Raw genomic sequence first — 25,434 nt, forward strand, 5'->3', positions numbered from 1 at the left:
AGAGAAAAGTTGAGTTGTTGAGCGTCTAGTCACTGAGCTCTGTCCAGACCATCTGTTCATGTGGAAAGACCTTCAGACAAGTGCCTTCTGAAATATGTCTTCTGTTTGTCATTCGCAGTGTGTGCCCAAGGTTTCTCAAAAACACATAGTGAGACGAGTCCAGAAAGTAGGACAGGTGTGTGATGGAGTTTGTTGGTCCCTAAAAGAACCTTCAAATGTTTATCAAAAAGTATTCCAAAGAGAAAACAGAGATTGAAGTGGTGAAAAGAAAGAAGAAATAAACTATAAGGCAATATCAGGGACATGCAAAACAGCATAATGTCAGAATAGACTTGGTGGGATGCCTAAACAACTAGACTATTTTTAGGATTCGCTCACATAAGACACTTTCAAATATAATATAGGATGTGTTGGAATGAAAGAGAAAGTTGTGAATTTTTACAATCTGGACTATTTATAACTTAAACAACAATGTGAGATGACGTATAAGACTATAGTGGAGGTAGTGTAAAGGGGATGAATTTAAAGGGGTAGTTCACCCAAAAATTATCCCATGATTTACTCCATCTTAGCCATCCTATATGACTTTCTTCTTTCAGACAAATGCAGTTGGAGTAATTTTAAAATTTGTCCTGGCTCTTCCAAGCTTTATAATGGCAGTGAATAGGTTTGAGATTTTTAAGACCAGTAATGTGCATCCATTTATCATAAAAAGTGACCCACATGGCTCTGGGTAGATATTAAAGGCCTTTTTAAGTAAATGGATGTGTTTTTCTAAGAAAAGTGTCATTATTTACAACTTAACAATAAAATATAAACCGTAATCTCTAGCTTAATCTAACTGTTGTATATGTGTTCACAAGAGATTGGAAAATGTGGTAACCAATGAGGAAGTGTAAAGAACAGAGCAAAACAAAACACCAGTCATGAATTAGAAGCACAAAACAAGGATTTTTTAAAGAAATATGTCAGAGGAGACTTGTTTTCCTTTACTGTAAACAAAGCTTGGTTCTCATGGGACTATTACATTATCATATTCCCCCCACCCCCCAGACCGGTGTGGAGTACTTTTTATGATGGATGGTACTCGACCTCTGTAAGGCTTGGAAGAGCCAGGACATTTTATTAATATAACTCCGATTATATTTGTCTGAAAAAAAGTCATATACACCTAGGAGGGTAAGTAAATCATTTGGTAATTTTCATTTTTGACTGAACTATCCCTTTAAAACGCACGTTTTCTGAAAGGTTTTTTCTGTGAAAAGTTCTTGACATGCTGTCAGCACATTAATTAGCACTAGTGGTAAAAATATAAAAACTAAAAAGAAATGCATGAAAAAATTAAAAAAACCTAGTCGACCTCAACAGTGAACTAGTTTGTGGTTGGATTAGTCAACCACTGTGACCCATCCTTAGGGAATACATATTTTTAGTGATTTGATGCTGATCTCAGCTAGACGTTTTGGACTATAAATTCTTCTCCCTCGTGTTAACCTGCAACAGATTGTAGTGTGGATGAAAAAGCTCATGGTGGGCACAGATGGACAGATGTTCAGAGGCATTAAATGCTTGCTTTGTTTGTTTTTGACCAGGTGTTTGTGCTGTTGAAAGCAAAACTGCTATAGGCCAATGGTGACCCACATGCAGAGGAAGTTAGGATTTCATTGCTGAAAGTGCTCAATGCATATTCCTAGAGACTTGTTTTAGCACTTGATAAATAGGTGCACATGAGTGTGATTATGCAAAATTATGCTGAAATGGAATGATCATCATTTGCAAAGTTCTACACATCCAGTGTAATCAGATGTACAGTATTGGTGGCAATACAACACCATTGGCTTTCATTAAAAAGGAGGCCTGAATTACATCACAGAGGGTTGAGATTATTAAATATGAAAAAATCTAGACTCAACTTGTCATGTCTTTGTTTCTCTCCCAGCGCCCCCTACGTTCACGGACACGCCACCGCAGTACGTGGAGGCGAGGGAGGGTGGCAGCATTACTCTGACCTGCACTGCCTTTGGAAACCCCAAGCCGGTGGTCACCTGGCTGAGAGAGGGGGATCAGCTGACCAGCAACAAGAAATACATGGTAAGTGGGTTGAATTCTCTTTCTTAATCAGCATTTTTGACTTGTTTTCCTTTAGAAATAGCTGAACATCCTGAAAACAAGATTAATTTGCTTGAGAAGAAAACATCACATTTTCCACAAAAAATACTAAGCAGTAATTAAACTTCAAAAAATAACTGCAACTTTTTATCTATTTGGAATTTTGTTATCTCTCAGTTCTGAGAATTGCAAGATATAAATACAGGAATGCCATAAACGTGCAATTCTGTGGAAAAAAAAGAAGAAAAAGTCATATCTTGGAAATCTTTTTTATTCCATGGTGGAATGAATTGTGAGAGAAAAAGTTTTTTGTTTTTCAAATTTATCTCGCAATTATGACTAAAAAGTCACAATAAGGTTTATTATTATTATTATTACTTATAAATCGTATTATTTATTTATGCTGTCACAGAAATGGCCTTTCATAGTTTGCGCACCAAATCAGAATATTAGAATGATTTCTGAAGTGACACTAAAGACTAAAGTGGTGATGCTGAAATTTCAGCTTTGAAATCACAGGAATAAATTACATTCGGAAATATATTAAAATAGAAAACAGTTATTTTAAATTGTAATAATATTTCACAAATGTTATTACTGTTAAAACCTTGGTGAGAACAAGATATTTAATAAAAAAAGGTTGATGCACAAACCAAGAAAATAAAAAGAAATGAGATGAAATTAAATTAAACTTAATTCAATATATATTATGTGAATAAAGTTATATTATATATTTTAATAAGACAAAACCAATTGTGTGTGAGAAAACCTTTTTCTCTGTAGTTTGAGCACTTTCGTTTTGGTTAGCTGCTGCCTTAAAGGGGTCCTATTATGAATTTTAGTCAATTTGTAGTGTGTATGTTTGGGCATAAAAATGATCTTCAAACTTACAAATCTCAAAGTCAAATCCAAAGGGAGATATTTCATTTAAAAAAATTGCTTCTCAAGAACTACAACGAACGGCTCGTTTGGACTACAACGTTTATTTTCCAGGTTTTGTGATATCACAAAGCGGCCCATTAGAATATCATTAAAATAATTCCCGCCTACTGAAATTCAAATGGAAGGGGCGGTGGGGAGGGGTGAGGTCATGGATAATGACATTTCAGACAAGACGACAAAAAGAAGTGAAGCTGTAGCATTATGTTTTCACAAGTTATTACACATGCACCTGAATAATTATAATTACCTAAACAATTAATCACATTCGATTATCATGTGCATCTGCACCCAGAGCCGTAGTTCACTGACAATTAGGCAAAATCGCCCTCATAATGGCAAATGAATCACATTCAACTTTGAGCGCGATGTTGCCTAGCTTGTCAGTGAACTACAGCGAAATTTTAAGGCATTTTCATTAATCTTGCATGTAATGTCTGATAAAGCAGTGTTTTTCTGAGCAGAGCTGCTTTGTCTACAGCCGTTACTAGGGAAACCTTGATTTTTACCTCTCCAACAGTGCCTCCTGCTGGCAGAGAATGATTTTGCATATATATGCCACCTGGGAAACACTGGACTATGGTATAAATAAATTAATCTGTATAACAGTTTCACTGCAATTCATGTAATAATGTTAGAATTCTATAACAATAAAAATAATACATACAACCTTATTTGTACATAGTAAATGCAGTTATTTTCTAGGCGGTTGTTGACATCCTATCTTAAAGCTGATTTAGCCCCAAAAAACTAAAACGTTACCACTTTAATATGTCTTGCAATAATCGTGCTTACAATGGTTCTGCGCAGTCCTCTTTCTGGGTCTGAATTAGGGCTGTGTGAAAAAAAGATTGCGATTTCTGATCAATTTTGCGATTTTAATTACTATTTTAACACACACACATGCTTTACAGTCATGAAACATTTCCAAAAGAAAACCAATTAGAGCTTTATCAAAAAGTTGTAACATGTTTCTAGAACAGACATAAGTCAATATAGTCACTAAGTGTGACAAAATGTCTAGACATATGGCAAAATGTATTTTTTTTTATTTTGGCCATGCATTGGTCATAGAGCACATTGTAGCGGTTCCTCAGGTGTTGAAATATATTCACACATACTCCATCTGCAGTGCATTTACAGTATGTTTATGTGGTGCAGAAGCAGTGAGAGTACATTATTGTAGAGCAAAAGCACATTAATACACATTAATATACACATAAAACCAGGTGCGCGCTCAGATACATGCTGTGCTCACCCTGATTTTGATTAAATGCACAGCCCTAGTCTGAATCTGGCTCAAACTGATATAGCAATATTGACGCCATCCTTAACTATACGTCAATATTGCAAAATATTGCAGACGGAACTTGCTGCTTTGGCAATACTGAAACACTGTCGAAACTGTTCGCCAGTCACAACGCACAGGGATAAACTAACCAATCACGACACATCTAGTTTTTTGGAAGGTGGGTGTTCAACAAACCTGGAACTAATCAAGCTGTTTGTGCAAGGCTGGAGAGAAAGAAATTGTAATTATGCAAATTCTGTAAAAAAATTCTGCATTTTTTGAAACACCAAGCATGAGAGCATGTTCTAGTACACCTCCAAAACAAATTCAAGACATTGTAAAAGAGCATAATAATAAAGTAGAAATTGACAATGTACTTTTTGTCTCCAAATAAAGCCAGTATGAATTTAGTCTAGCCATGAATTTGATCTGCAGTGAATTGTACTGTCTCATTTTTCTTTTGGAAATGGAAGCATGAATCATCACTAGCTGTTTGTAAGAAAAGGCTCTGTCAGTCAGCGCCTGTGTCGGGGGTCTGACAGTTGAAAAGCACCCGCCTGCACTGGGAATGGAGAAAAACTGACAAGCGTGTTTCCACCTTACACTGCATGCGGGTTGCGAGGGAGGAGGCGGTGCAGGATTTGACAGAACAGGCAGTCAGTCTGGCTTCAGTAGGCATTGCCTCTCAGCACATCAGAAGAGCGATCCCTGAGGAAACAGACAAATAAAAGACAAGAGAGACAGTGTAGCCGCTTCTGTCTTACATCTGAATGTTCACTTTCATCTGTTTTAGACTAGCCACCTGCACCACCTCTGTTCGCCGTGCTCTTCTTTTTTTTTGCATTTCCCAGTATGCTTTTGGTCACAGCTAGCCTTTACACGAGGCGTGTTTGAGTGCCATTTACCCTATTCTTCCTGCCATTCTCGCTCACCGGCGATTGATGAACATTGAACAGGAAGTGATGGCTGGCTGCTGTTTTTCCTTCATGACCGCTCTTAGCAAGGTTATTCCCTCCGTGGCTACTCTTCTCCTCCTTCACACCACGGCCCTGAAGAGGATTCCCTTAAGATCACGTTTGTCTCAAACCCAGTTTATTTATTATTGTAGCAAGCCCTTCAAACAAAACATTACAAAAAATAATTAATTAAATATTATGTGATTTATTATTATTATTATTATAGTTTGCAGCTTTTTTATTTATTTATAAAAAATACATTTATTGTTAATTAGAATGTGTATGCCTTTACAGTGGTGGCCAAAATTGTTCGAACACCTGGCAAATCTGAAAATATTGACCTTTTTTGCCTCCAAAACATGATTTAATTTCATAATGTTTCTGAAACATGCAGATTGTTGTTCTAAGTGAGTTGTACTGTTTTTATCCACTTTTAACTTTAATATTTGGTATTGTCCACCTTTTACAGCAATTACAGTAGCAAATCTCTCTGGCATAGTGTCAATATATTTCCAGAGAACTTTAACATTAATGTTATCCCATGCCTAATGCAACTCATCGCTCCTTAGAATGTACAAAAGATGTGTCCAGTTTATTTGAGGTCCAGATTTGAGGCGGCAAGTCCATCATTTTCAGTGTTCCTGCATATTCCTTCTGTCTCAGGAAATTCCGGCAATAGTTCATTTTATGGGTATTATAATGGCCAAATCATCAAAAACAATAGAAACCTCTTAAATATGCCAAGTGTTCTAACAATTTTGGCCACCGCTGTATATAAAAATATCAACATTAGAAGTTATTAGACATTTTTACATTATTACACACTGAATGTTAAGTAGTATTATACAAATGTGCAAAACATAAGACGTGTTGTCCAAAATGATACAAAATATCATATGTATACATAGCTGTTTATGAGTGGCCTAAGTGAGCAAAATATACTTTGTTGGGGGTCATTGTACGCTTAATCCCTGACGCTCTGCAGAAAAATTCGCACTTGATTTTTGTCAGTGAATGTTAGCAGAAGGTTAGGAAATTCCACATCACATTTAGTAAATTGCCCATCTTGATTTAGCTGCAATTAGATTGTATCAAATCTATATTAAATTATTTCTTCTGTAGGGGGAAAGCACTCAGCTTCGGCTCTTACTTTTAAAAGCCGTTCCCACTGCTAACCGGCCACAGTCCCAGACATTTACTCAAAAGAAGTGTGTCGTGACCTCACCTTTGAGAACAGTGGTGTGGAGGCCGGTGGTCCTCCATTATTTTCCTTGCTTCCATGGCTAGAAGGTAGAGAAACGGAGGAATGTGGAGAAGGAATACACACGCTAAAGAGCAAGAGGCACAGAAGTCTCGTCTCGATGCACAGAGCTTGTTTCTCACCCTGCCCTCCTCCACAGCAGTGTGTGTTTAAATAAAGCTCTTCGCACACACAGTGTTTGAGAGAGTTTATTATCTGCTCTCGTCTGGGTCATCAGTGTGACGTGTCTGTCAGCGACAGGATGGTGATGGAACAGGCCGGGAGGATTTGACACACCTTGGGATATTGTGTGGGAGGAACAATAAGGCCAGTGTCCTCTGGCTAAAGCTATCGACGTGCAGAGAATAAGGCTCGACCCACTCCTTCCAAAATGTCCTTGCAGGGAACTATTTCATGTCTTCCATGTGTTGTTCCGGAATATGCAGCTGCTCTTTTAATCTCATTTGGGGATGCTGATTTAATTTGATTGATTTGTTACAAAGCAAGCAAAACTATAAACAATTTCTTTTTACACTTGGTGTGAAATCTGATTTTTGAAAAGCATTTTTAAATTAAATTAAATTTAAATTTGCATTTTTAAATTAAATTAATTTGAAACTATTTTATAAATTACACTTGATATCTGATTTCTGAAAATGTGCTTTAAAATTAAATTCAAATATTAATTTTAAACTATTAATAAATTTAATTAATAAATTAAATATATATTATCTGAACATTATTTTTATACTTTATATTATTTAATGTTAATTATATTATAATGATATTTTATATATTTATAATAATATTGTATTAAATTTTTATTTATTTTATAAATGTATTTTATTTTAATTGTAGCAATATTTTGTTTATATTGAATGAAGATTGAATATGGTAAAAAGTAAACAAATATATGCAGCAATAAATGCATAATAAATGATTATTTTGTTGATTATTTTGATGCAGAGGTTTTCAAAGTTTTTCTTGGCATGGACTTTTAAAAAATTACACATGTCACATACAAAGACTAATTTATGCTGTGTATAAAAATATTACCGCAGAAATGTTGAAGATGTATGAACGCATGAAGAAGTACGTATGCTAAAAATAGTGCTATCAATTTCCAGAAAAAAATGTCTTTAGAAAGTCCAAAATTAAATTCAATGTTCGCATTATTTGAAAATGTATTTATTATATTATATTATATTATATTATATTATATTATATTATATTATATTATATTATATTATATTATATTATATTATATTATATTATATAGATCATCATGATTTAAAGATGTTTTAATGTTTTTACTGTAAATCACTTGATAAAATGTATTGATAAAGTAGAAAATGGGGAAAAATACATGAAGCATAATTAATTAATATTAATATTAATTAATATTGTAATACAGTATGTAAAATGTACAGTAGTATAAAATATACTTTGTAAAAAAAAAATCTCCTTCTGGCCCTTTATGTCTTCATGGGATGAAAATGGGATATAAAGAACTCAATGCATATTAGTGACATGCTAAGCCAAATTGTTACCACACTGATTTTTAACCATTTTGTCCATTTTGTGTAACCCATGTTTAATACATATATACCGTTTGTACAGGTGAGTGACGGCAGTCTAACGGTGCAGGCCATCACGCGGGAAGACCGGGGGGCCTACAGCTGCCGTGCCCACAGTGACCAGGGGGAGGCGCTACACACCACCCGCCTTCTGGTGCAAGGTGAGCATCCACGGATAGCGATGTCTGTGTTGCAACCAAGCGAGCCGCACTAGCCTTCAAAAGTGAAGTCAGATCATTTTGATCGCCCAAAGGTGGCTGGTCCCAGTAAAGGTCATGAACCCCACCCTCTCAATGTAATCTAATGAGAAGTGAGAGAAACTAAATAATTACATTTCACTTTAAATCATTTTTTCAAAGATGGTTTTCATAATTTTATGTAGTTTTTATTACGCTGATGTAAAAAACAAGTATTTGTTTTTTAACTTGTTGGCGGCAACTGACTTCAGGATTTTAAGGAGAAGACTGGAGTTGTATTAACCTTATTTCAACACAAGCCTCTTCTATAGCAAACAGCGGATAAAAATTGGAGCAATCCTGACAAAAGTGTCAGGAGCGTGTGCTTGCAATTGGAGTGTGGGCAGGACGAGGCTCCACTTCACTCTCTACTGCACAGACTCTGGTCCCAAATCAGCGCAATATGGCAGCGCCCTATTGAGCCATTGGCGGCTTCACTTTGCTTCATTGGAAGAGAGTGAAGGTGTGTCGTCCATCTTTTTACAGTCTTTGAAAGAAGAAATCAAGTGCTACACACATGTATTGGCTATGATTTGATTGCAAATATAAATACAATATTTAGACGAGTAAAGAAAACACGATTCTCCTTAAAAAATTTTTAAACCTTTATTTACATATATGAACACAGGAAACTGCTTACTGTTGTTAACAGGTTAATATAATTTTCCCATTTCACGACTAGTAAAATAATGGCAACTTACTGTCTGTATAATTTTGAACATGGATCTTCTTGGAGTAGCGTGGCAGCGTACTGTGTCTCCTTGTTTGACAGGTGTCGTTAAGGTGCAATACTGTCACCTAGGAGGTCAACCAGGCACTGGCACTGGAGTAGGTTATTTGCATGTCATGTTATCATAAGTGTCCTGTTCAATTTAAATATTGTGATTATCGCCAAAACCGGTATATTGTGACACACATACAACACATAACCATTGATTTTCCTTCTCTAGCAAAGAGATACATACACAATAAAAAAGCACATTTATACACAAAAAGAAAACGTCTTTTACTAGTCAGGAGAGCAGGGTTTCCACGGGGTCTTAAATAGTCTTAAATTTAGTTGTGTCAAATTTAAGGCCTTAAAAAGTCTTAAATTGCACAAGAAAGTCTTAATTATGATTTTGCGAGGTTGTAAATTTGGTGACGGAAAGACCAGAAATGCGATATGGCTGAATTTTACTATTAAACTTAAAAACTCTATGAAATTTGAGTGGTGCTTTGTGTATGTACATTTTCAATACAACTGTTGTTTTGTTCAGAGTTCAGACCAATGCAAAAATTTACCCATGTTTTTACCCTGAAAACACGCAGAGTTTTACGAATAGAATAAACGTCTGAAGCCATAAGAGAAACATACAAAATATGCCGAGAAGGGGGGCGCGACAACTGGAATTGAGAACCACTGGGTTAAATAGTGCTTTTATTGTGCATTATTTTAGTAATTTCCTCAAGTTTCGCACTTACACCAAAAGCGCATGCACCACCACTGATTTATATTAATGGAGCGCAATAGCTGCGCTCAGTCTCCAACTGCTCGTGAGCCACAAATACCAAAATGAGTGGCTAACTATGCTAAAACGTTCAAATTGATACAAGATTATGGAAAAATGACTGTTTTGGCGGGTATCAACTATCAAGTTAAACAAAGTCAGTTTTAAAACGTTAAATAGATGAGAAAGAGAACGCATGTTGTGTAACAGTAAATTGGGTCTGTGGATAAACTTTTAAAGGGAATGCTGTCCAATATCTCTGCTGCTGTCTGTCATGTTAATCAAAGAACAAAAGACAAAATCAGTTCCTGATCTTGACTAAATACGTTTTATAACTTTAATGGTAAGCATTAGTTTGTATAACATTTCTACAATGAAGACTACAGAAAGTAAATTTGATAACAATTTTAATATGATTACTTTAATTTCTGTAGTGTTTCTTACCTGAATAAAAACCCTGAAAAACTTTTTAATAGTATTTTCTATTATTGTTTATTAGCTCTCTTTATTCTATTGCATTTATTTGTGCTGTTGTTTGCATTTTTTTTCTTATTTTATTACTGACATTTTACTTTAGTTTTTTTTTTAATGAAAATAAAACTTTGCGTTGAACAAAAGTAGGTTTCTGTTTGTATATGCTGTCAATTATAGCACTTAGAAGAAGAAGAAAATCGGAATCTTCAAAAATCGGTATCGGCAGATCACACACACACACAAAAAAAAATCAGAAATAAGAAAATTACAATCGGTGCATCTCTAATTATTTATGCATTTGTAACTGCAGGTTAAAGTATACCATGTAATATAATGTTATTAAAATAATGATTAATACTTCTGAGTCATGCACTTTCTTAAAAATGGTTTAAAGGCTGAAATGTCATCATTTAGAAAACTTTTAGTTTTTGTGAAAACTTGCATCTGAACTGTACTGTAAATGATGCTTTTTACAGTAATTTTACAGTTTAATATGATACTATACACATTGCCCTACCTCGCTTATATGGTATTCATTTTATTTGTGCAGGTCTTAATTAAAAATCCTGCAGAAACCCTGCAGGAGCAAGCAAGTGTCCTTCACTGTCAATATTTGTCCTTTTCTCGCTACTGTGGTCATCGCGTCCTGTCGATACTAGGTGAAAAGGTGCAAAGCCCTCTGTGCTCCCTGGTTAATTAGTCTCTTTCAGTGAATCTGTGTATGGACACATCAGTGTTGTCAGAGTCTGGTCTTTCCGTCTCGTCACTCTGTGTAAGCACATCTGCCGCAGTCAATATGCCCAGTCCGCTCCATCTGCGTAGATCACTTCCTGTCACTCAGCTCCTAATGGAGCCTTCCGGTAGAAGCAGTTTACAGCCCTGCTAGGAGCGATGGAGGTGATATACTGCAGGTTTACAGTTACCTCTCATGTCTTGTACACTCTCATTCTCTTCTGTTTTCATTATGTGGACCAACGTCTATTTTCTCCACAAAAAAGTTTATATATAATGTACATAATGTATACTATTACAATGGACTTTATAATTATGACTTTGTATATCATAACTTTACATTTGTTTTATCTCAACCATGACTCAGTATCTCATATATATTTCATCTCATATGACATTTTATCTCATAATTATGATTTACCAAAGCATTTTGTTTTCTTAAATGGCAGAAATGGGCCTCCATACCTTTTGGCCTGGCTTCTGAGAACAAGTTGAAATAATGATTTTAAAGGGATTGTTCACCCATAAATGACAATTTTCTTTCTTATGTTGAACACAGAAGATGATATTTTGAAGAATGCCAATCAAACAATGAATGGTTCCCAGATGACTTACATAGTATTTCTTTCCCTATGGAAGGCAATGTTTACCAACATCTGTTTGGTTACCAGCATTCTTCAAAATATGTTCTTTTGCGTTCAGCATTTGGAAAGCTCCAAACATTTGGTTTGGAACGACATGAGGGTGAGTAAATTATGAAAATATTCAAATTTTTGGGTGAACTATTCCTCTAAAGGGGATAAAAATTATCCGTCATCATCACACTGGTCCATTTAAGCCATGGATCAAACGTCACCTGGAAAAATATCTGCCTGTCTGGTCTCCTTCAAGATGGATATGAGGGGATCTGTTTGATAATTGTGTGAATTTTATGCACATGCAAATAGAAAAAATGGTTGTTTGCTCTGAGTCAGCACTTGGTACTGGTACCACAGTCTCTCCCCATATGGCCACTGCGTTAGTACAGAATGATGAAGTGGTTCAGTTTATTATCCATGGGCCGTGTACAGTATGACAGCAAACATGAACAAGCTGCCTGTCACTGGCTTTGTGGCTTTCACTGCAGTCAGATTTATGGCAGTGGAGCATGGCTGTGAATACAGAGCAGCACGCTAACAAACAGCCTGCGCTGGGAAGCAGAGAATTTAGAGGACACTTGTGATCACAGAGCACCAGGAAACATCATGGAGCTTTTTGTCCATTCTGTCTACATAACCTGCTAAGAGCTTGCTAATATATACTGAATATTAACAATATATCTGGGATGATTTCAAAACAATTAATTTTTTTCCCCCTTAATTAGTGTAAGCTAATTCATGAAAGCTAGATGCCTCGTCAGTGCTTCCTTGGGGCCAACGGGGAAAGCGGGCCAGCTGGGGCTAGAGGAGTGGCTATGAACAAAGATGGAGTTTCTCTGTGTCTGGAGAGCGTTATTGCCATGGATCACTTCATAAAGTTAACAGCTACAACACCAGCACTAAAGACTTTTAAAATCATTTTTGTTCAAAACTCACTTTCAGACAACGTTTAGAATAACTTCATTTGATGTGAATTATGATCACTATACAAGGCAGAAATATTTATAAGAGATCCAAAAGGCTATGCATGCTAGCCATTTATGCTACCAGAGTAAACATGGTAAATATTACCGCTTGAAGAAATCAGGTGTCAACTTCTTATTCTCTATCAGAATTGTTTTTTTAGTAACATATTTTATCTGTCATAAGTCTCGTCTAGAGAGTTTAGCTCTGCGTATCTCATATATAGAAAGCATAGAAATTATTTTTCTTTCTAAATGTGATGTATATACTGTGACTACAAATAAACAGAAAACGACTCCACTGAATAAGTAGTCTGTGTTCATACTGCTTTATTTCTGTGTGACTAATTTTCAATCCTTGTATCACTTATTATTTTAAAACATCAGTGCTTTTGGATTTGTAATTTTTAACAAAGCATGCAAAAAAATGGCTGCTTTTTTCATGTTCATTTTGTAATTGCGCTAGTTTGTCTTATTATTTATTCGTTTTTTGATAACTTCTCTTTGTTGGTGAAATGATGGGTTTGCATGACGTTGTTCTTGAGAGGCAAGTAAAGGGTAGGTTTTAGTGAAGCGAAATTGAACTTCTGGCCCGTCGGTGGAAACGCAGCTTGATTTTGGTCCAAGGTGCAAAACTATTATCCCTGCCCAGCCCATTTAAAGTACTGGCTTCCACTGGCCCGAAAAATAGTCTATTGGAGACCCAACCGTGACATCAGTGTATCGTATCGTATCGAACCGTGAATTTTGTGAACTGTTACACCCCTAATATATGTGTATATATATATATATATATATATATATATATATATATATATATATATATACGGTATATATATATATACGGTATATATATATATATATATATATATATATATATATATATATATATATATATATATACGGTATATATATATATATATATATATATATATATATATATATATATATATATATATATATGTACTGTATAAGCAATATCATGTGCCCTACCTGGATTTAGAGCTTTAGTTGGAGTGATCTAGAAGAGGATAATCTGCTCTTGTTTGAGTACCAACGAGTCAGATGGAGACACATATGAACTGTGCCGAGCCAAAATTGCCTTGGCCGTGGGCTGTTTTGTTTAGTAAACTAGCAATATTGTTTTTACAAAAAGCAATATTCTCATGAAGCCTCTGGAGAGGCACTCTAGTTAAAACCTGCTTCAATAACATGAGTGCGAGCAACGCCAGGGATATTTTTAGATGCTTTCAAGTGATGCCTTTTGCGATTTCATTTTAATAAGCAAAGCTGCGCTACTGTCAATAATCCCCTTAGATGCCGTGTCATTTACTGCACATTAAGGAAACATCCAGGAAGCTCTCAGCATAGTCCATGCATTAAGATTAGAAGATATTTCACAGCCAGTCATGGGTTTGTTTGTGCAAAGAGTAGCACTCATGCTGGATCTTTCTGCAGAGCAGCCACAAATCTCACAGCGGTCCGAGTGTCACAACAGTATTCCTGCCTACCCACACGTCTAATTAAAAGTCTATTGGCAATTTCAGTGACAGCCTCATGTGGGAAGCATAATATTCTCTGTGGGAAAGTAGTATCCTTGCTGTCTTTATTAGACAGGTTTATATACACACATAAACATTGGAGGAGAATTAGGATAATTGCAAGGAATACCACATCTGTGGCATGCAGTTGATTACCACAGACAATAATTTCTTTCCCTTGTGTATATAAACAAAAATGAAATGTGTTTGCACTTGCAGCAAATACGGTAAGAAACAGAAAGTTAGCAGGCAAATGGCTGGCACACTGTCACACTGTTTTGAAAGTATAACCACTCTTACATGTTAGCGTAGCATGCTAGCTTGTTAGCATTGAGTTTACAGGTTGTCATTTAGACAATTTAAGTTGCACATAAATGTAATATGAATACTAAAGAGGTTTTGGGTTGTGTTTCACAGTTTGGTTTATGTATGTTTATTTGATCTGCTTTAAAAGTTCTGTTCTTTTAGTTCTTGCTACCTCTTTCTTTTGTTTTCCGGTCATGTCACTGGTTTATTGTTTTGTGTAATTAGTCTTATGTTGTAATTGGTTGTTCTTGATTAGAATTGTTAGTCTAGAACCAGAGAACAAATTGAAGAGGAAGCAGGATCTATAGACTAGAGGGCGGGGTTTCATTTTTGCGCTCCTCCTCTCATCTTTCACTCGCAGTATGTCAGACATATAATGGAAGTGGATGGGAATCACGGTTTTGAGTAAAATCACATTTCCGCAATGTTTGAACTGTTTGAACTGTCCTGAGAGCGTCCTGAGTGCGTTCTCAACAGAAGGCACTGTTGAGATGTGACTCAAAGATGATTCCTTGATTCCCATCCTCTTCCATATTATGACTGACAGACTGCAACAGTTTGAGTTAAAAATCATCTTTTGTGTTTTACTGAAGAAACAAAGTCACCTACATCTTGGATGGCCTGGGGGTAAGCAGATGAATACATTAGGATTTTATGTTACATCTGCTGTTGTTTAATAACTATCTATTGCATTATTTTGCGTCATGTGTGTTACCATGAGGGTGCGTTGTGTTTGCATGAATGACTCTATGTACCTTTTGTATATTAGTATATACTTCAGCTTGTGGAAAAGCTGCCCGTGATGAATTTAGATTTTTCTGTATTTTTTACAAAATTATTCTGACAAACACGTGACAGTATTATTTTGTAAAAACAGTGCTTAACTGTAAATGGGTCTCATAGTGTACATGTGATTTATGTGATCTCATAAATTCAAATTTATTTCTTGCAAATGTAAATTTACTTGTCAAATTTGCAACATTTTATAATCCCAAATTTGCAAATGTGTCAATTCCACATACTGCAATTATGACTGGACAATTGTGACTTTCTCAATCGTGACTTTATATCTTCAAAGTTACAATTATATTTCTTATGATTTACACTTCACATCTCAGAACTGTGACTTTATCTCAAAATGTTCTCAAAATTGTTTCCCCCACAATTGCAACTTTACGTACAGCTCACATTAGTCTAAACAATAACCCTATTTTTCTGTTTTGATTTTTGCTTATTTGTCAGTCTATAACCCTTGTCGCTGTTTGCTTCCACCAGGTCCTCCATACATCGTGTCACCACCTGAGAACATCACTGTTAACATATCCCAGAATGCCCAATTTACGTGCCAAGCAGAGGCGTATCCTGGCAACCTGACCTACACCTGGTACTGGGAGGAGGACAACGTCTACTTCAAGAAGTAAAGTTATGATCGAGTTCACTACTGTGCCAAGTTTCAGAGTCTTAAATACAGGAGTTGCTGTGTGTGTGTGTGTCTGTCAGTTTTAGATTAGAGCCTAATATATTTTTAGACCCAGAATCCCTGAATCTCAAGCCCTCTACAGCTGCATTAAGGCAAATGCTAGCGCAGTGACGCGGAGGTGCACACAGCAGGTTTTTGTGCCGGGATGGGAACATCTTGTGACACTGTGCTTGTGTCATCACATGCCTAAAAAAACATGCTGATCATCTGAAGCCAAGCCAGAAGCTGTTCTGACTCCCCCAAGCGTGGCCGTATTGACCCTCTATATGTAGGGCTGTAGTCTGTTCCTCTCTGTGGAAACAGGCCAGAATAGTGTTTCGAAATAACCGTTTCCAGTGCTATTGAACTGTGAGGGGCGGAAGGATGTTCATGGGAATATTCAGAATGCTGGCCAATTTACCACTTTGTGTAAAAACACTTTAGTAGACACTGATATTTATAAAATTAACCAAAAGAGCAACATTTATTTATTTTTTGTCTTGCAGACATACATACATCCTCAGGGTTGTAGATTATAAAGTCTTTAACGGGGGTCTAAAACAGTACTGCAGGGGGTTTGCCAAATATTATCTAATCTCAAATTATTTTATTTTTTATTTCATTTTTTTTTATTATTTATTTTTGTGAAAAGAACAAAGTTTATTGATGAAAAAAATAAATAAAGTTAACTTTAACCAAAGCCAAAGTCAAGAAGCTAAATTTCAACTGAATGCCATTTTCCCATCAATTATAAATAATAGTTTTAATATTTATATCTTATATATGTCTTTCTTTTCCTTAACTGTGACTTTATGTCTCGTAATTGTGATATTATACTCACAAATATGTCTAAATAATAGCTGCAATTTTATACCTCTCAAATGTATCTAGTTCCCATAATTGCAACTGTAATTATGCAGTCGCAACTTTTTATATCTTGCAAATGTCACATCGATTTCTCATAATTAAGATTAACATTAACACTCTCATAACTTTGACATTGTCTCACAATTTTATTTCTCATAACTGTGACTTTACTCTCAGAGTTCTGTCAGTCTCAAAATTTCAGTCTCATACTTGTGACTCTTAAATTGTAACTTTCACAAAAAAAATTATATTATGTCATATTTGTGACTTTCTCATTCTTCCTTTATTATATAAGAATTTTCATAACTGTGACTTTATATATCACAATTGCAATTTTATTTATCACAAATGTGGCTTTATATCCAATTTTTCTAAATGTCATACTTGTGACTTTCCCTTTATTGTGCTCTTCATCGACAGTATATGCTATATCAAATGTAGCTTTAATTCTAGTCACTGTTTTGATGTTTAATTTTCATCAGTAAGTATAACTTTCATTTAAACCTTTCTCACAATTACCTTTTTTATTACTCACTCTGAGGCAGAAACAGACTGCCACAATGATGAGACGCTTTAACAGCCTCAGTTCTTCTCGGTGTACAAACACGTTTAATAATATTTTTCAAACGGATCATCTCTCTTCTCTTCCCTGCAGTGATCTGAAGCTCCGTGTTCGCATCTTTATTGACGGAACCCTCATTATCTACAGAGTGAAGCCAGAGGATGCTGGGAAATACACCTGCAGCCCAAGTAACAGCCTGGGCATCTCCCCCTCTGCTTCAGCTTACCTGACCGTGCAATGTGAGTTTCACCTTCAACCCCTTAAAGAGCCTGAAGCACCAGGCCTGCGTTTAAAATCTCAGTCTATGTCTTGTGTGCCTTTGAGGTGTTTTATGTCAAGTATACTATCATCAGAGCGGGTAATTGGTGTCTGTCACGTACAGGGAAAGAGCTATTTACACCCTTTGAGATGCCGTGGTGGCTGCTAGGAGGGTTTGAGGGCTCGCTTCCATCTGCACCAGGACTCTTGTGGCGGATAAGCCCCGAGTCTGAGCTGCCTCTGTGTCTGTCTGTCTGTCTGTCTCTGTTGGATAGAAAAAAGACAGATTGGAGAAGCCTAACATACTGCGGTCACCATGAAAAATTGGAACTGTGACAGCTATAAATGACAGCCAAGAGCTGTCACTGAAGCAACTTCAATTCGTTATTAGAAAACAAATAGTTCCAGCTCTGAATTCTAAAAGAAGCCACTGTAACACAGACAGAATACACAGATGTGAATGCAAATCAGTGTTCCAATCCTACAATATCACCTACAGTTACACACATAATAATTCATTGAGGTTATCATAATTAAAAAATATAATTATTTGTATTGACAACATTTTCACTTTATAATAAACATTTTCTGTTTTAGTGTTTTAATTAATTCTGTTTTCTGTTTTAATTTTGGGTGTTCTATATATAATTTCTCTATATTATATTATATTATATTATATTTTACTTGCAAAAAATTTAATAATGAACTTAATTTAATGTTTGTTTGTGTATAACACACACACACACACACACACACACACACCGGCATACAATTATGAGTTTTTTTTGCATGTTTCCTTTGTCATATATATAATATAATATAATATAATATAATATAATATAATATAATATAATATAATATAATATAATATAATATAATATAATATAATATACAAGACATCCCTCAGCAGCCCTCTTCTGTAGATGTAGTTGGATATCTGCCATGAAAAAAAAAGATAGTTTACTGCTAATGACAATATTTCAAGCCAGTAATGATTGTTACAACAGAAAGAAAGTGTAATGTGTAGAGAAAATTTGTATTTTCTCGAACATTAATTTTCAGCAGGCAAGGAGGCATATAAAATTCAAAAGATGGCTTGTTTCTCTCATTTTGCAACCCAGAACAGTATGTCATGATGACCCACTATATCATCACAGCAGAAAAGAGGTCAGGGGTGACAAGTGGTCCTTAATGAATTAACTATAGCGTGGCAGTTTGAAGAGAGAAGACATTAGCTGTGGAAAAGCACATTATATTGTGTCATATGCCAAGCAGTGGCTGACTCTCTCATTAGCAGCCGGTCCTCTGTGCCGCTGGGGTTGTGCTACATCAGTCAGCGACACCCCAGGGCTGCTGCAGGTGAGAGAACTTCACAGGAAGCGCTTTAAATAACACTTAAATATTCCGTTACCACACATAACTTACACAGGCTCCCAAACACTGCGATTTTGCAGTGGAAATATGGGAGATGTGTTGATTTAGACTTTAAAATCTATAACTGTTATGAACTGTATTATGATGGATAAAGTACTTTGACAGCATAGCGAGACTGACATGATTATTTCATTTGTTGTATCTGTTTTAGCATAACTAACATTATTACCCATGTTCCTCATTCCTGTTTGGACCGTATCGTCTCCACAGACCCTGCCCGTGTTGTGAACATGCCACCTGTCATCTACGTCCCAAGAAAGTTGCCAGGAATTATTCGCTGCCCAGTGGATGCCAACCCCCCAGTTACGTCAGTCCGATGGGAGAAAGATGGCTATCCCCTCAGAATCGAGAAGGTCTGTAATGCATGGACTTCTGGCGTCTGAATTGGTTTGACAACACTCCAGTTCTCTGATGTTTCTCTTACAGTATCCTGGATGGAGCCAGATGGCAGACGGAAGCATTCGGGTGGCAGAGGTCACTGAAGACTCCCTTGGCACCTACACCTGTGTGCCTTACAATGTCCTAGGTACCATGGGACAGTCCCCTCCGGCCACTCTGGTGCTAAAGGTGAGTCAGTGCATCTTAATTAAAAATAATCACATTTTCCTTGAATTTTTGAGATGTGTTGTGTGGTTTGTGAGATAAACATCATGATATGACCCCAGGACCCCCCCTACTTCAACGTGAGGCCTGGGGGGGAGTACCGTCAAGAGGCAGGGAGAGAGCTGGTCATCCCCTGCGCTGCTTCTGGGGACCCTGAGATTCCCACCATTGTATGGAGAAAGGTACCATGACTAACAGAAAAATTAAATGGGTCATCTGATCCAAAAATCACTTTTATATGTTGTTTGAACATAAATGTGTGCTGGCATTGTGTGAACACAACCACCCTATAATGATAAAAATCCACCCAGTGTTTTTTTTTTTTTAAATCTCTATAAACAACAACCAAGCCATTCTGTGATGTCACACAGCCCCAGGCTGCTCTACCGAAATGCATCTATGTTTGTGCAAATTATTCGTGATCCAGCTTCACCTACAGATGAAGTGACTATAATGGCGAGTTCACACTGCATGATTTTCAAAATCATCAGATCATCATTGTTTTCACACTGCACGACTATTGGGGTAGCATTCACTTGCGGCTGTCTTCACATTGCACGACAGATCGGCCACAGGAGGTTACACACTGCATGACTTCATGTCTTAAGACCATATCTTATGAGAACGGCTCGTCACCCCACAAAAGAGAGGGGATGGGTGAGCAAAGTACATTAACATGTAAAGGGAAATGCAAGCTGATTTTAACAAGGTAAAAAGGGTGTTTTTTACACTACCATTGAGAAATTTAGTAAAAGTATGTTATAGACTTTTCATCAAGACTTTAAAGAATCATATAATGTGGAAAATGGGCATCCGATGACCCCTTTAAGTGTATTCTTTTTTTCATTTTCATAGATAGTTAATCATGAATTGTTTATTATTGTCTCCTTTGTCAAGGTCGGGAAGCCCAGCAGAAGCAAACATACCATCTTACCAAGTGGTAGCTTGCAATTCGTGTCTCTAAGCAAAGAGGACCATGGGGAGTGGGAATGTGTTGCCACCAACGTAGTTACAAGCATCACTGCCAGCACACGTCTTTTTGTAATAGGTAAATGACTCTTATCTTTCTTTCTATCTTACTATTTGTCTGTCTTTCTGTCTATCTATCCATCTATCTATGGAGGCTTTAGTGTTGCACACTGTAAAATGACCTTAATTACAATATGTGTATTCTTTTAATTACATTTTTGTTCTGTAAATTGTTTTGGCCTAGGTCAGCACACTATGCACAATTGTGAAGGTTCTTAAGCACAAAAAATACGTCAAAGATGTGATTTCTCAACGTGCCAGATAGGAAGTGTAGGCTAGGACATTAGGATTCGCAGCCAAGTGAGTCATTACAGTAGGGGGGCCATGTAGCTCGTGGTAGCTCTGACTCGGCTGTCTCATCTGAGAGTTCGCCCTCGAATGACAAGTGATGTGTCAGCGGGCACACAACCTCATACACACGGCATTTGTTTGGTGATGGACTGGTGTCATGACAGTCTAAAGACTATGCTTAATGAGGGAGCGATTAACAGATCCTCCGCAGCTGCTAGGTGCCGATAAGAGATGTGATGGAACTCCTGAATCCATCCTCCACTTCAGTGTTTCCATCATCCTGCACTCTCCTGCTATTATCAGACTGGGTCAGTCTGTGCACAGAGTTAGTTTATTGTCTAGTCAGAAAACATAAGTGAGAGGAGGTTCGGGTCAGACAATGGATCTCCTGTTCTTCAGTTTCTCATAAATCTTTCTAGCTGTGTCTCACAAGGCTAAATCCATCTTGGAAAGTAGTTGTTTTGAGACAAACTGTCTGGCCTAGACCTTAAAGATTTTGGGTTGATCACTAAGAATGAATTGCGGCCACTAATAGACAATGTTCCCGGATGGCTCCCCTAACAATGACCCTGCTGCTTGTAAATGTTTAGTGAATTGTTTCCTTCGCATTCTATTCAGCGCGGCATATAATGGACTGTTTTCCTAGGCCTCATTTTGCTAATGGGTTTTGGTAGATATGTGATTGATTCACTCATGATTATACACTAATGTTCAAAAACTTGTGGTAAGTAAGATTAAAAAAAAAAATTTATTATTTTATTCAGTTAGGACACTGATCAAAAGTGACAGTTAAGGCTTGCGTTGTTACAAAAATAAACATTTCCAATAAATGCTGTTCATTTACACTTTATATTAACCAAAGAATCTTGAAAAAAGTTTTTCATGGGTTACGCAAAAATATTAAGCGGCACATCAGTTTAGCATGGATCAGCATATAAGAATAATTCCTGAACAATCATGTGAATTAATTTCTTTTTTAAATGTATTACCAAGTTTTTTTCAACTGTAAAAAATATGTCACAATATTACTGTTTTCATTATGTTTTGATCAAATAAATGCAGCCTTTGGTGAGCATAAGATACTTATTTCAAAAATAATAAAAAAAATCGTACCAACCCTACACTTTTGAACGGTAATGTTGAATTTTGTGTTTTTAATTGTTATTGAGAGTTTCTAACTAAGTGGCATAAATAAAAACTAGAAAAAAAAGGTGTCTGCCTGGGCAGACCTTGCTAAGGTCTTTCTAGGTGCTTACTTATCGGCCCAGGTCAAACAATCCTATCCCTGTTATAGTCACTATGATATGCTGGCTAGAAATGTCTCAGCTCCACAAGCCACATGATCTGATTTGTAATTTATCCAATGTATCAAATGCTAAGGTTTAGAGGTTAATTCAAATCCATAAAATTTAGTATGAGCAATAGAACTAAGCATTTGCAGACACTACTAATTAAAAATAACCATTTCAGGCACTAGTCCACATGCGCCAACTAATGTCCACGTGTCAGCATCCACAAGCTCTGCTAATGTTTCCTGGGAACCTGGATATGACGGAGGCTTTGAACAGACGTTCTCGGTCTGGTACGGCCCGGTGTAAGTCCTGCCAGAACCCCCACTAAATATAGTTCCTTCCTCACTTTTTTTTCCAAATGTACTTGTGACTTGATGCAGTCTTTTTTTTAAAAAAGACTAGCTGTTAAAGCTATGGATTATATGTATATGTGAATGCAATGAATGAATCAATGGAATGTTTAATCTCAATTTATCCGCATTTCACTGTTTGTCAAGAAATACATATCATGCAAAAGTTCTTTTTTTTTCTTAATTGTACTCAATTAAAGTTTTATAATAGAACTCTTTGTTATAATCTAATAGAAAGGTGAAGAATGATTTAGGGCCACATGACTGGCTGTCCATGCCTGTGCCCGGCTCTCAGACATGGTTGGTGGTCCAGGGGTTGGAGCCAAAGACTGCCTATCAATTTAGTGTGCTGGCCCAGAACAAGCTGGGCACCGGCCCCTTCAGTGAGGTAGTCACTGTGACTACAGGAGGTGGGTGACACTTCTAAACAGACTAGATCTTGCAATGGACCTCTGAATGACCATCTAAATGAGATGCCCTTACAACCTCCCTTTATCTTTCCTAGGATATCCCATAAGTACCCCTGAACCACTGGTGCTTCTAACTCCACCACGGTGCCTCACAGCCAACCGGACACAGCAGGGTGTATTGTTGACATGGCTTCCTCCGGCCAATCACTCTTCACCAATTGACCGCTATATCATCGAGTTCCGTCTGGGAGAAAGGTGGGAGGTTCTGGATGACTTGATTCCTGCCACAGAGACTGAGATCATAGCAAGAGATCTTATTCAGGTAATATTTACTACTTTAATATCGCTACATACATTTGTATGGTACTCTTTAAGTTACCCATAAATAATAGGGGTGTAGAAAATTAAGCCCAAAAGGGAAATGTATATAAATAATTACAATCAATTATGATTAATTACAAATATTTATGTGAGCTGCCAGTAGTAACTGTACCAGAACCCACAATTTCATATCAACTCCAAGGTTATTTCCGTGGCTACAGAAAATACTTTCATACCGTATTAATGAATTAGAGCATATAGCAAAATCGGAATCGTAAAGGGACATTGATTTGTAAGGCAGAATCAGTAACTCATGTAATTTGTGCACAAAATGTTTATTAACTAAACACTTAACGCTCTAAAAAACAAACAAACATACATATATATATATATATATATATATATATATATATATATATATATACAATCACTCATAGAGGGGAAAGGGCAAATGAAATTTGATGGATCAAGGAAAATCCATCAGCAAAACCAGAGAATGAAGCTATGAAAGGAGTCGGTTAACCACCTGAGTAAAACCATCAGCGCCATATAACGGGGTCTATAGCTTATACTAAACCTCTGTTTCATTTAGTTAAATGTATGATACGTCCATTTCCTTGGTCTGGAATGAGTGTCTGGATGCAAAGACTTGATGGTTTGGAGGATCGGTGGTGTAGGAGTCACGGTAACTTTTTTCCAGTTTTGAAGAGTGATGAATTCCAAAGATGTCCTGACTCGATGGTGATTGGGAGTTTCTTCCCAGTGGAAAGTAACAAGAACTAAGAGAGCTGTCAGCTGAGATCCAAAGATCTTTGGTGAATGGAGAGTCAAAGCACGAGGCCTGGCGCAGACTTAGGGGTCCAAGAGAGTTCTAGCTCACATACTCTTAGCAGAAGAAAGGAAAAGAGATTGAAGACAAGGCGGAACTGTGTATGAGCCTTTTTAAAGTCTGAGAAGGTTCACGCCTCTCAGGATGGGCTTGTCCAATGAGAAAGGCTGAAATTCCAAGCAGGAGGATGGAACTAATGAAGAGTTTTACAACTCCTTGTGTGAAAGCATGGCAATTTGCAAAATGGAACTCGAGTGGGGGTTCAAGAGAAGAATCTTCAAGATTCTTAGAATATTACTATATTGTCTGTGTACCAACAAAGAATATACACTCTCCCTTTACATCATCAGAAGACGAATACAAAGAAACTAAAGATAGTAAGATAACATAGGTAAAATTACATAAACGAGTAGTTCTATCACAAGCTACATAAAACAGTATACAAGACAAAAAGGCAATATACAAGAACAGTAACAAAATATACAATGAAGTATATGTGTGTTCATTCAAACATACTCTTAGGCCATAAAAGTTGGTCTGGCTGAGGTGTCGTGGTTGCCATGGTAACAAGGGGTCTGCAGTTATTCGCAGACATCCTGGCACCTAATATGTTTATTGGCTGAGGGGTCTGTGATCATTTGTTGATCTAATGAATAATTGATTTGTTGAATCAAATGAAAAATGGTGTGTCTGATTGGTCCAGACACTACAGAGGTGAATTTAATGTCAATCTTATTTGCAATTTGAAATCCAATTTACTTCTGTCATTTGACGTATTTCTGAGTGAAAATGTCTAATTTTCAGAAGTTCAATTTAGTGATGTCCATCTTGTGCACATTCATTTGTTTCAGAGAATGGCAGTTCTGTGACTATTTAGAAAAACTCAGTGAGGGAATGCTTTTTTTCCGCTGAAAAGCTCAGAGGATGTCATTTTAATTCAGTCTGACATACAGTGGAGTCCACTACAAATGTTCTTGTAACAAATCTGCCGTAGATCTGACGCCTCAACCCGTTGGCCTCACAGGATTTGTGACCTACTGACCTGTTTCTCTGTCTCCCAGGACTCTTGGTATGAATTCCGAGCGCTAGCTGTAATGGATGATCTTGTCAGTGAGAGCAGTAATGTGGTGGGAGTGTCAAGTACAGGTGAGAAAAAAGGGCTTAACTAAAATGCACCAATTCATCGCTTTAGCCACCCAGAGCTTCAGTGCCCTCTGCTGGACATTGTAGTTAGTGCC

The 25,434-nt window shown here is 36.7% G+C and overlaps 1 protein-coding gene across 7 annotated transcripts in view; it reads left to right on the plus strand.

The window, feature by feature from the left end:
* The window catches only part of LOC127973163 (protein turtle homolog B), a 72,725-nt gene that overhangs the window by 36,740 nt on the left and 10,551 nt on the right, over positions 1–25,434 (plus strand). For all 7 annotated transcript variants that reach the window (XM_052577285.1, XM_052577287.1, XM_052577286.1 and 4 more), the window contains exons 4-15: positions 1,940–2,091; positions 8,156–8,273; positions 15,767–15,908; positions 17,473–17,618; positions 19,282–19,424; positions 19,498–19,638; positions 19,737–19,856; positions 20,572–20,722; positions 22,465–22,588; positions 22,871–23,046; positions 23,142–23,368; positions 25,258–25,342. In XM_052577285.1, the coding sequence (XP_052433245.1) occupies positions 1,940–2,091; positions 8,156–8,273; positions 15,767–15,908; positions 17,473–17,618; positions 19,282–19,424; positions 19,498–19,638; positions 19,737–19,856; positions 20,572–20,722; positions 22,465–22,588; positions 22,871–23,046; positions 23,142–23,368; positions 25,258–25,342 (1,725 nt within the window). The remainder of the gene's footprint in view (positions 1–1,939; positions 2,092–8,155; positions 8,274–15,766; positions 15,909–17,472; positions 17,619–19,281; positions 19,425–19,497; positions 19,639–19,736; positions 19,857–20,571; positions 20,723–22,464; positions 22,589–22,870; positions 23,047–23,141; positions 23,369–25,257; positions 25,343–25,434) is intronic.

This window comes from Carassius gibelio, chromosome B15 (assembly GCF_023724105.1).
Source record: "Carassius gibelio isolate Cgi1373 ecotype wild population from Czech Republic chromosome B15, carGib1.2-hapl.c, whole genome shotgun sequence".
NCBI classification, from domain to species: domain Eukaryota; kingdom Metazoa; phylum Chordata; class Actinopteri; order Cypriniformes; family Cyprinidae; genus Carassius; species Carassius gibelio.